Raw genomic sequence first — 13,344 nt, 5'->3', positions numbered from 1 at the left:
ATACATATACTACAAATTATTTGTTGCTTATCTGAAATTAAAACCTAACTGGTATTTTATCTGGTCACCCTAAGCCTGAGTGTCCTCGCATTATGGCAGAATGTGATCTGAGAGAGGGAGAGAGCACACCCAAGACAGAAGCCACAGGCTTTTATAACCTGGTAGCAAAAGTGACATGCCATCACTTCTGCCATGTTCTGTTAATCAGAAGTGAGTTACTAAGTGCAGCCCACACACAAGAGGAGGGAAATTAACTTCTTTCTCATGAGAGACGAAGTATGAAAGAATTTGTGGATGTGCATTTAAGAACAAAGCTGTGGGAGAGCACACAAGGGAATGTAAGCAGCATGCTCTGTTGTACCAGACATAGTGACTGGCCCAGTGGGTGAGCACATGTCCAGAATTCTACCATATGAGAGTATTCCCGGGGACAGACATTGAAAAGGAGAAGTTGTTTTTCCACTGGTTTGGTTAACTTGGATTGTAGAACTGAGCTGCTGTTGACCATTTTTTCCAACTGTGAGGAGGAGGCACATCTATAGTTGAAAGAGGGCATGGCCAATACACAAAGGCAAACATAGTGTCAAGGTGGGGAAAATAAAAAAAGGAGCAAGACCTCAGTCAATATCACTTGATTTCCTGGATCTAGTTTTCCCTGGGCATTGGAGTTTTATGTGTTGATTTGGCAAGAATTTTAACTGAAAACCAATGCTTTTTCAATTATATGTAATAATAATAATCACAAATATGTGAAAGAATCCAATTTTTTGTTGAAAGTCACTATTTGAAACCATGTACTATTCTAGGCTCTGGGTTCGCAGAGATACATCAAAGAGGTTATTCTCTGCTTTCAGACAACTATTAATCTGTCTCTAGCTGGGTTGTTCTGAGTCTTAAACTATCTTAAACTGTCTACTTAATATCTCACATTGGATATTTCAAATTCAGTGTATAAAAAATTGAATATCATCTGCTCAACCCAATTTTATTTTCCTCATATATTCTCTATCCTGATGGCTGGAACAATTATCATCTATTCAGCCATCAAATCCAGAAAATGATAATCATCCTAGAGTAATTATCCTTTTCTCACTTCCCTCCACTTCTGCTGGTATTTTAGATTCTATCTCCTTGGTATTTCTTGAATTTGATCATGTCTGTTCCTCTGCCACTGTCAGTTTAGGCCCTATTTAATTCTCATCTAGATAATTACAATAGCTCTCTAATGTGTCTCTTTCTTTTCTCTGATATCTTCCCTTTCCCATCACTCAAACCATCCCAAGCACTGCTAAAATACAAGCCTGAACATGACACTGCACTTTTGAAATGGTCCAAAAACATTCCATGATTTTCAAGATGAAGTATCTATTCTGTTTAGCGTGTAAGTGTCTTTATTATCTGGCTCTTACTTGCTCTTGCCTCATCTTTAGCTATCTGGAACTACTAGCATTGTCGAGATTAGGTTATCTTCTGTCATGCTCTCATGATTTCCCACATGCTCTTCCCTCCACTTGGAATGTCTTACCACCATGTGTTTTTTAAATCAAATCTCAGCTCCAAATCACTTCCACTGAAAGGAGTAATGGGGCTTCTAGTCTGGTCATACCCTTTGCTACCCTAGTAAGAACTGGAATAATTACCTTACCCATCTGCCTACCTGAATAGATTGTGAGATTTTTGAAGTCAGGGACTCCATCTTATTCCAGCTTTGTACTGAATGAATTGTTAAGGTTTACTCACCAATAGCTTTGTACTTGATACTTAACAATTAAAATATCTTAAATAGAATTTTAAAATATCATGATTCAAAAATAATTTAAATAAATGCATTAACAAAAACATGTCTTTCAGTTTTTTAAATATAGTGCTTCGTTGTAAATAATTTAGTTATTTCTAAAGTGTTAATCTGTGCCTGGTTTGGTGATTCCCTGGTTGCTCAATCCATTTTGTAGACATTTTCCCTTTGTTTACTGATAATGTCTTCGAGCTCTCGTTTTGACACAAATGCTGAACATTGTGGAAACAGGAACCGATGCTATAAAAACACAGGATAAATGACCACATTGATGAATCACCTTATTTGCCTCCTATGCTGTTATAAAATTAGAACCAACGGGGGAACTAAAGGATTGCAAGATGAATCTTAAGCTCTTTGAGCAAAAGTTAATATAGTAAAGGATGTTTTCCTTTACACTTTGACAGCTGAAAGTTTTTGTTGTCATTGAGAATTACAGTCATTGTAGATAGCTCTAATATCTTTATTATAAATTTTTAATCAGTTTTTGATCTGTACCAAATTAGAAATAAATCTGCATAACCTTATTAGATTCTTAAGATTATCAGTAATTTTGCAAGAAGTTTATTTCTGAGTTACGACTTTTTTTTGGGTGAGGTGAGCAAAATAAAATCTCTACTCATAGTCATCTTAACCAGAGTTGCTGTGAATGGCATGTAAATCATATATTTATAAACCATGGGTGGAAGAGCCAAGGAAAGGAAAATGGGAGGACAACTGAGGTAATATAAAGTAAAAATGAAGAATTTTTGATATACCAGAATCCCTCCCTTTTTTTTTCTCTTTTTTGGCACTAGATAACTCATACATCATTGGCAAAATGTGTATAGGTATTCTTTCCCATTAAAAAATGGAAAATGACATGGATGGAGCTAGAGACTATTATGCTAAGTGAAACTAGGAGGTCAGAGAAATACAAATACCATATGATTCCACTCAATTGGAATTTAAGGAAAAAAACAAACAAAGAAATAGAGAAAAACCAAGAAACAGACTCTTAACCACAGAGAACAAACTGAGGGTTACCAGAGGGGAGTTGAGTAGGGGGATGGGTGGAATAGGTGATGGGGATTAAGGAGTGCATTCGTTGTGAAGAGCACTGAGTAATGTACAGAATCGTTGAATCACTATATTGTACACCTTAAACTAATGTAACACTGTATGTTAACTATGTTCTAATTAAAATTTAATAAAATTTAAAAAAATGGTACTTATACCATTTTTAAAAGACCCTCTTGGGAGGAAAAAGAGCAATAATATAACATTAATAGTGTTTAGATTTCTGGAAAAAGAATGGACTACATAAAAAAAAGAAATATGGTTTTATACTTGGAAAATGAGAAATTACTGATGTCTTGCTCAACCAGTGGAACCCAAATAGTATTAACATTGCTTCATCTAAGAGAGTAGTGTATTAGAAATCCGTCGGCTCACAGTTCTAGGTGGATCACATTTGGCCAAGCATTGATAAATGTCTCAAATACCAAAATAAAAACTAATCACTTTTTAAAAATTAATAATCACTTTTTTAAACCACAAAATTCCACCTTTATTGTTATAGTTTTGCAACTTGGCAAAAAATCATTTGGTTAGCTTTAAAACCAAAGCTTTTAAATATATACATATATATGTATATATTTGTGGGATACATATAACACATTAAAAAAAAACTAGGCATAAAATAGCTACTGTTGATATTAACAGGAAATTGTGGTCTATAAGAGTAAATCCCAAATAAAGTTTTATCCTAGAATAGTCACAAAAATTGGGAAATTTAAAGTTTAAGATAAGACTTAACTTGATATTTTGAATTCAAACAATGAGCGTTCATATCCACTGAGATTGTCATTCAACACTTCTTGCAACCTTTGCCCTAATTTTCTGTTCGCCTGGATAATTAAATTCACCTGATACTTTAAATACCAAATATATTTTAAAAATAATATGCTGGATGTTCTTAGTCATTTACAAGAAGTATTGTACCCTATAAAACAAAAAAATAATTTACAAGTTATAAAGTTTAAGAAAGTAAATTCTCATTGTTTATCATTAATAATATAGTATATATTAGAATGCAGAAGATGACAAATCAGATCATGTTTTATTAAAAATTTTGAGGAGTCTTTACATTTAAATAATTTAGAGATGGCAAACTGTTAATATACTCTTTTCAAACTTCTCTCACTTATGACTGTGACAGACATCATGACTTAATCATAGCACTCTTTTCACTGGGCCTGTACTGAGTCTCACATATTTCCCCAGAACTCAAGGCATCATTACCAATCAACTGGATTAGATCCTTGAGATGAAACTTCTTTGCCATCCTGAAATAGGTAGTCCTTTTTGGCAAAAGAAATTGAAAGTCACAGAGATAATATGAGTTGGCTCAAATCATATCACAACTGTGTAACTACAACCCAGATTGGCTACCTGCTGGTCTCCTGAGTCCTTTATTTCCCCGTCTATATTATATTCTTTTTACTGTATTTGCTTCTTAAGGGGGTTGACATAGAATTCTACATATAGCATTCATTCAATAAGTATTTTTGAATGACTGGCTTAATGCTAAGCATAAAGTTATTTTTATTAGAAACTTAGTGAAGCATGGGGTGCCTGGGTGGCTCAGTTGGTTAAGCATTTGCCTTTGGCTGAGGTCATGGTCTCAGGGTTCTGGGATCAAGCCCCACATCAGGCTCCCTGTTCAACGGGGAGTCTTCTTGTCCCTCTCCCTCTGCCCTTCATCCCCACTCGTGCTCTCTCTCTCTCCTAAATAAATAAATAAGATCTTAAAAAAAAAAAAAAAAAGAAAGTGAAGCATAATTGCTAAGGTAGAAATCATCAGATGTGTGCACTTCTGGCTGACTACATTTTCTGAGATGCTGCTTGTTACACAAAAATGGAATACTTTAGTGATAGAGTGCTTACCTTTTACTTCTAGAGAAAGTGAAGTTGTGCAAATCTAGGAAGATTTTCTGTGAAGCCAGAATGTATAAAATGGGAAAGCCAAGATAATAAAATTTTAATTTATTTATTCAACTGTGTGCCTATGAAAAAAGTAGGTAATAGTTTCTCTCGAATAGAAATATAATGAAAACAGCTTGGGAAAAAAGCTATTTACTTACAATATAGATTAATATTTGTGGAATGGATGAAGTATTGATGAGGGGGATGCAGAATAGGTGAGTGATCATGATGGGATGGGGTTAGGGAAATTCATGCTATGAAGTGGATTTTTAGCTGTAGGGTGATTGTTTTCTCAGGGAGACAACCGCTTATAATGAATGTTCATTGAATCTCACATTGATGCATTTTCATGTCTGAGAAGCCAGCCTTTCTCTCACCTAATTGCCTTGGCTAGAACCTTTAGCACAATAATGAATCAAAATGTCCTTGTCTTGTTCCGGTATTAGGGGGAAAGCATCCAGCCTTTCACCATTAAGTATGATGTTAACTGTTGGTTTTTAATAGATGTCTTTTATCAGGTTGAGGAAGTTCTTTCTCTTCTATTACTAGTTTTTGGTTAATGTTTTTATCATGAAAGGGTGTTGAATTTTTTCAAATGCTTTTACTGCATCTCGTGATTTTAATTTTTTATTCTACTGATACACATTAGCTGATTTTCAGATGTTAAACTAGCATTTCATCCAACTGGATAAATTCCAGTTGTTATAATTTATAAAGATATAATTCTTGTTATAGGTTGTTGGACTTTGCTAATATTTTGCTAAAGATTTCTGCATCTATATTTATAGTTTTCTTTTCTTGAGATGGCTTTGATTTTGGTATCAGGGCAATACTGGCCTCATAAAATGAGTTGAGAAGTGTTTCCACCTCTTCTATTTTTTGGAATTGTTTGTGAAGAAAGAAGTGTTAATTCTTCTTTAAATGTTTTATAGAATCTCCTCCCAATTGGCTTTTATGACAATCTGCATTATTCCTGAGAGCTTCCTAAGGCTTGAACTTCTCCATGTTCTATTAAAAATGAAGCCAGTTCCTGTGGAAAAATATTAGAAGATACCTGTTTTGTAGCTTGTTTCTTCCTCCAGGCAAAACTTATGAACTAGGGCTCTGGAGCTGGGGGTATGGACTGTAGCAAGCTTCTCTCTGAGTGACACCACACTCTAGGAGCTGAATAGTTGACGGAGGGGTTGGGCAGCAGCATGAGAGCCTCTGAATTTGTCTCTCCTGGCATGGAACCATTGTCTTCTTAGCAGAGAAAGAGTGGTCCAGGCCCCAGAATTTTTAGAATGTTGTGGCCAAGATACAGCCTCTGTTCCACAAGTTGGGGCTGGGCAGAAGGGAGCTCCCACCCTCAAGCACATTCACCTGTGATTTGGTTGCAGCAACAGGTGGCTGGTGGCAGGATGAGAAATGCTGATATCCTGTTCTTCTTGGGAGAAAACCCCTCTAACTAGGTGCTGGGGGGAGGAGCTCCTAAAACATTTCAAACATGCAGAGGACGATTTCACATGTATTAACATTTTGCCGTATTGGCTTCAGAATTATTTTTCATAAAGAAATAAAATGTCACAATAAAGTTGATGTTTTCTTTGCATTTATATAAGGTATGTTTAAAATATATGTGAAACCAAGAGGGAGAGGAACATAAGGTTTTCTCACATCTGAGCTTTCTTTAGCATTACCATAAATGAGTCCAGTTTTTAAATCTAACAACAACAAACCAATTAGAACCGCTCCCAGCTGCTCTAGCTAACGTGTTGGATCTAGGATCTACATTATGTTCACCTATAAGTTCAGCTCTATCTAAAATCATGTTCCTCTTTCCTTGGCTCATCCATACCCTAACTCTGTCTGTGAGAGAGAAAAACAACCACTCACCAAGGCTTTGAGTACTACCTTGGTGAGAGGTGCTTCTGCATCTTTGAAAAACTCCCAAATGGTGGGGTTCTCTGTAGGCCAGGTATCTATGTAAAAGAAATGCTGCATTTGAAATGGCCTCCCCTCTTTCAATGGTATATGGAATCTTAGGTTGCAGAGGCCAAGCATGTAATAGCAATTAAATTGCTTGTGGTTGTCGAAACATCAGAGGGGCATGGTCATCGAAATGTTCTGACCCACAGCTATCTGTGTGGTTAACTGATCCTAAAGATCAAAGAAGTAGAGCCCCTGCTTAGTTATACTGAGTCTTTATAACAGAAAAACTCATTCTTACTTGGGAAATAATGATAGAAACTCTGGCTCCTCAGCCAATTTTCAGAGTTAAGTCAATTCACACACATAGGGCCTCTGAATAAAGTGTGGGCACTCTACCTTGAAGAAAGATCTTATAGTAATAACAGAAGTTTCTTCTCAGCCTTCCCCAAAGAGATCCATTTCTATTTACCAGAAAAATAGTTTTCTGGAAAAACAAAAACATCCAGACCTTTCAGGGATTATTATACTGAACAAATCCTCCAGGAAAGCAAAATTTTATGGGCCAGTGGTCAGATTATGTCTTGTGGATCAGGTAACATGGGGAATCTCCTCCAGATGGGCCTGGCTTATTTATGAGATGGCTGGATCCTGGAGGATATTGTAACCTTAATCAAGTGAACTCCAGTGGCAGTTGCTGTCCTAGAGGTAATCTTTTTTATTTTTTAAATTTTTATAAGAAATGAGTATTTGGTTCTTGACACTTGGTAGAAAGTTATTGATCTCCCAAATGGCGTTCTACATCTCAAACAGAGAACACTAGATTTTTTTTTTCTTTTGTAAGAGAAGCAGCATACCTCTATTTACTTGTCTCAGGGATTACATTAATGCTCCAATTCTGTGCCACAATTTAGTTCTTGGGAATCTTGATGATCTCACTCTTCCAGCAGGACTTCACATAGGCTCACTTCATTGATGCGATCACATTTATAGTATCTTACGAACAGGATGTAGCAAGTTCTCTAATTGTTTTGTTAAGACATACTCCAGCCAGAACCTAATAAATTGGTGATGCTGCCCCATCAGTGAAATTTCTGGAGTTTTATTAGCCTGGGCATGTTGAAATTTGCCTTCCAGTGTGAAGTTCTACACCCTATACCCCTGTCACTATAAAAGGAGGCACAATGCTTGGAGGTCTCATTAGATAGTGAAGATTATATATATTTGGTTGTGCTACTCTGACACATTTACATGATGACCTAAAAAGCTGCCAGCTTTGAACAGGGGCCAGAGCTAGAAGAGGTACTCCAGCTTATCCAGGCTACATTCCAAACATCTTTACTCTTATGAGTTAGCAGATTCAATGGTGCTAAAAATGTCCATGGAAGACTAGGATACTGAATACACTGAGTTGCCAGCCCTAATACAAAGTATTACAGTAGAGGTCACTAGGGTTTGGATGCAAAGGTATGTCCTTTTTGGTAAGTAACTGTTTCCCATTCGAAAAGCAGCTCATGGCTTCCTGTTGGCCCATTCAGATAATAAAATCCCAAGTTTGGGACATAAACTGATCATATAGCTGATGCAGCCCATCATGATTACGCATTACCTGATCCCCAGTGCTATAAAAACAAGCCTCCTAACTGCACTTCATCATGAAGTGAATGTATTTACATACAGTACCCGAGTAGAGAAAGTCTTGAATTATGAATTGCAGCAGCAGGTGGCTTATATTTCCAGCCCTACCACGCTGCCAGTTCTTCTGTAACCCAAAAAATATTCCTTATGGGGAGAGTGATTGAGTGAGGAAGAAATAAAAGCCTGGTTTGCAGATGGTTCTGTATGATATGCTGGTATTAGCTAGAAGTAAATGTCTTATGTCTCACCTATGGCTCATTTTAAAATGAAGCATAGAAAGGGAATATCCCCAGCAGGCAAAACTTTGGTACATTTCATTGTTCATTTGGCTTGGAGAGATGGCCAGAGGTAAGAATCTGCATTGATTTATGGGCAATAATTAATGATTTGTCAAGATGGTCAGTATTAGAGGATGGAATATTGTAGAACTGTTGACAAAGAAGTTTGGGGAAGAGGTATACACCTGGAGTTCTTGGAATGGGTTTACATAAGAGTGAAAATATCTGTGATCCTGTTATGGAAACAGTTGAGCAGTTGGGTGCTCAGAGCTAGCAACTATTATTCATGGCTGTTTCTTTTATAAAAGAGTATATTTATTTAGAAATTAAGGGTTAGAAATGGGGCAAACTATCACACTATTATATGTAATTATATATTTACAGTTTTCAGTGTAACCTCCCTGCAACTCTGAGCCCTGCAGGTTTAAGGGTTTTGGAACCAAGAGAATAATGCTTCCAACATCTTGTTGATGATTTCATTGAATTATAAGCTGATTGCTCTATGACTGTTTTCAGTTTGACTACCATTGGAGAAATAGGCAAAACAGAATTTTTTACTGTTGGCTGGGGTAACTGATTATAGGTATTATGAGGAAATAGTTTCTGATACACAATGGGGAAAAGGGTGAGAAAGGATACAATCTAAGAGATTCCCTTGATGCTTCTTAGTACTATTTGACCAGGAGTAAAAGTTGCCATAATCAGCTCCATACAGGTAAGGCAATAAAGGGCTCAGAAGCCTTCAAAATGAAGGTGTGATTCATCCCATCATATCTAGCCAAGGGTCAACTAAGGATAAAAGGAAAATAGAATAGATGGTGGAGGGAAATAGTTATAAATACCAACCATAGCTTTATGACTAATTGCAGAAACAAGGACTATAATATAGACATTACATTTTTTTCCTTAAGCATAAAAATGCATAGTCATAGACTGAGTGGAAGAAAGTATTACCAGAGGGGCGCCTGGGTGGCTCAGTCGTTAAGCGTCTGCCTTCGGCTCAGGGCGTGATCCCAGGGTCCTGGGATCAAGCCCCACATTGGGCTCCCTGCTCTGCTGAGAGCCTGCTTCTTCCTCTCCCACTCCCCTTGCTTGTGTTCCCTCTCTCGCTGGCTGTCTCTCTCTGTCAAATAAATAAATAAATAATCTTAAAAAAAAAAAAGTATTACCAGAGATCCTGGAACTGAAACTGCATACAAGTTCAATGAGACTTTGGGGAGATGTGATTGGTCTTTTTGTTTGTATGAAGAATTATTTCAGTATGTTAGATGAGAGTATTGTTATTGTTTGAAGTTCAATATTAAAGAAGGGTATATTCTGGGCAATATAGTGAATATTTGTCACTTTATTTTTCTGGTTTCTAGCATTTTTAGATACTGTAAAGTATGCTTTTGTTGTGTAACAAATCACCCCAAGACTTAGTGGCTTAAAACAACAACTGTTTATTTGCTTACAGTTCTTCTGTAGGTTAGGCTCAGCTGAGATGGCTCATCTCTGCAGTAGGTGTCGTTCATGCATTTATGCTCGTTGGATTGTCTTCTCACTGCCTGGGACTTGGCTGGCTGTCAGCAGGACCCATGTAAGTAACTTACCTCTATTTTACTTCCTGGCCAGCAGGCTGCCCTGAGGTTATTCCCATGGTGGTGGCAGCAAGGTTTCCAGAAGCAGCAAGAGAGGATAGCTGTTATGCATGAGCACATTTTAAGCCTCTGCTTGCACCCTATTTGCTAATGTTTCATTGGCTAAAAGCAATCACATGGCTAATCCTAGATTTGAGGGATAGAGAAATAGACTCCACTCCTTAATTGTAGGAGCTATAAAGTCATGTTACAAAATATTACGAAGAATCTGCAGCTATTTTTGCTGTTGATCACAAACACCCTCCTATGCCTACTCTCAGTAGAAATCAGAGGCTTTCTCCCTTTCCTGTGCTGCGGGCTAGGACTAGCCCCTGCCAATCAGGTGCACCCTGAGCTGACTTTCCTCTCGGCTTTGAAGACAGTGGCTCAAAGAATCAAGCACCATGTTAAATCCACTTTGAACGGTGGGAGGCATCCTCAACCAGTTTTCAAAGGCAGAAGTGGCTAAGGGTCTAGTGGTGTCATCCAGGGTCCAACTCTCATGGTGGTGATGATTTGATGTTTGCTGTCTGCTCAGTGGCTGTAGGAATGTTGTCTTCATTGAACCAGTTCTGAGCTGTAGTTTGAGCCCTTTTTTTTTTTTTTTTTTTTTTGCCTGCAGAGTATTCAAACATGGTTCTAGGGCCCTCATAGAGATTTTGTGTGAATTACCCAATAAACTAATAAATTTCTTTTCTAAATATATACATTTAGATAGAATTGATTTCTACTGTTTCCCATTAAAAATCTTAACTCATACGGTCCCTCCACATCCCCTTTCTTATCTTCCTTCTCAGGAATAGTAACTATCCTGAATGGAGTATGTTTTTATAGATTTATTGCATAAATATGCATACATAAAATATACAAATACTTTAGTATATGTTAAAACCTTACCTTATTAGTAAAATACTGTGTATAACATTCAGCAACCTGCTCTTTCATCCAACATCATGGTTTAAAGAATTATTCTTTTTGATAACATTTCCTGGGTATGGTATCTCATTAAAATTTTCTTTTGTATTTCTCTGTTGACTGGGGAGGGTGACCACCTTTGCTTTTGTTCATCAACATTTATTTTTATTTTTGTCAAGTGGATAAGCAAATGCAGTCTTTGCAGATTATTTTTATTGACTTGAATGATGGACTAACATATCTAGATTTTTATCTTCTCCCATGTTTTTTCCCCATGATTACTCACTATTCTGCTCTCCTATTTAAGAAGATAGTTGTTTTTTTTTTTTAAGGGGGGAGAGGGGCACAGGGAAAGAGAGAATCGTAAGCAGGCTTCACACCCAGTGCAGAGCCTGTCATGGGGCTTGATCTCACAACCCTGAGATCATGACCTGAGCCAAAATCAAGAGTCAAACGCTTGGGGTGCCTGGATGGCTCAGTCGTTAAGCGTCTGCCTTGGGCTCAGGGCGTGATCCCGGCGTTCTGGGATCGAGCCCTGCATCAGGCTCCCCTGCTGGGAGGCTGCTTCTCCCACTCCCCCTGCTTGTGTTCCCTCTCTCGTGGCTGTCTCTCTTTCTCTCTCTGTCAAATAAATAAATAAAACCTAAAAAAAAAAAAGAGTCAAACACTTAACCAACGGAGCCACTGAGGTGCCCCAAGAAGATCGTTTTTATATTTCAGTCAGCTTTTTAGTTTTCCGCAGAGAAGGATTAATTTGAAATGGTAGACTGTTCTTACTGGAAGTGGATGTCTTTATATATTTATTAAAATTTTCATTTCTCTGATTTTAGTAGTGCCAATTACCAGTCTGTTCTCTGCACTTAGGAGTTTATTTTTTGTTTTTGCTTTTGTTTTTGTTTTTTTAGACTCCACATATAAGTGAGAGTGATATAGTATTTGTCCTTCTCTGTCTGATTTATTTCCCTTAGCATAATGCCCTCAGCGGCCATCCTTGTTGTCACAACTGGCAAAATTGCATTCTTTTTTATGGCTAATATTCCATTCTACCACATTTTCTTTATTCATTCATCCATCAGTGGACACTTAGGGTTGCTCCCACATCTTGGCTACTGTAAATAATGCTGCAGTGAACATGGGGATGTATATATCTTTTCAAGTTACTGTTTTCCTTGTCTTTGGATAATACCCAGAAGTGGAATTGCTGGATGACATGATAGTTCAATTTTTAATTTTAATTTTTTGAGGAAACTCCATACTGTTTTCCATAGTGGCTGCACCAATTTACATTCCCACCAACAGTGCAAGAGTTTCCTTTTCTCTATATCCTCACCACCACTTGTTATTTCTTGTCTTCTTTTTGATAATAGACATTCTAGGTGATAATCGTGTTTTTTGCTTGCATTTTCATGATAGTGATGTTTAGCTTTTTTTCATGTACCATCTGAATGTCTTCCTTGAAAAAATCTCTATTCAATGATTCTCTGCCCATTTTTAATTAGTTTTTTTTTTTTTTTTTGGTATTGGGTTGTGTGAGTTCTTTCTATACTCTGGATTATTAACCCCTTATCAGATATATGATTTACAAATATTTTTTTCTCATTCAGTAGGTTGCCTTTTCATTTGGTTGATGGTTTGCTTCACTGTACAGAAGCTATTTAGTTGTATGTAGTCTCACTTGTTTATTTTTGCTTTTGCTGCCTTTGCTTTAAGTGCCAAATTAAAAAAAATCATTGCCAAGACAGGTGTGAAAGAACTTACCTTCTATATTTACTTTTAAGAGTTTCATGGTTTTAGGTCCTACATTCAAATTTTTAATCCATTTTGAGTTTATTTATGGTATATGGTGTGAAATAGTGATTCAGTTTCATTGTTTTGCATGTGACTGTCTGGTTTTCCCAGCACCATTTATTGAAGAGACTGTCCTTTCCCCATTTTACATTTTTGTCTCCTTTGTTGTAAGTTAATTAACCATATATGCATGGGCTTATTTCTAGATTCTCTATTCTGGTTCATTGATCTGTGTCTACTTTTACGCCAACGCCATGCTGTTTCGATTACTATAGCATTGTAATATAGTTCAAAATCAGGAAGCATGAGTCCTCCAGCTTTGTTCTTTCTCGAGATCGCTTTGGCTATTTGGAATCTTTTGTGGTTGCATACAAATTTTAGGATGGTTTTTTCTATTTCTGTGAAAAATGCCATTGGAATTTTCAAAGGGATTGCA

General features: G+C 37.0%; 1 protein-coding gene across 1 annotated transcript in view; it reads left to right on the top strand.

Moving 5' to 3' along the window:
- The window catches only part of METTL4 (methyltransferase 4, N6-adenosine), a 219,692-nt gene extending 209,521 nt beyond the window's left edge, over positions 1 to 10,171 (top strand). The window contains exon 9 of the mRNA XM_057313225.1: positions 10,043 to 10,171. Coding sequence (XP_057169208.1) covers positions 10,043 to 10,053 — 11 coding nt within the window. The 3' untranslated portion in view covers positions 10,054 to 10,171. The remainder of the gene's footprint in view (positions 1 to 10,042) is intronic.
- Positions 10,172 to 13,344: the final 3,173 nt, after the last annotated feature.

The sequence above is a fragment of the Ursus arctos genome, unplaced genomic scaffold (genome assembly GCF_023065955.2).
Source record: "Ursus arctos isolate Adak ecotype North America unplaced genomic scaffold, UrsArc2.0 scaffold_17, whole genome shotgun sequence".
NCBI lineage: Eukaryota > Metazoa > Chordata > Mammalia > Carnivora > Ursidae > Ursus > Ursus arctos.
Note: the sequence above shows the minus strand (reverse complement) of the source record. Positions and strands in the feature narration are given on the sequence as shown.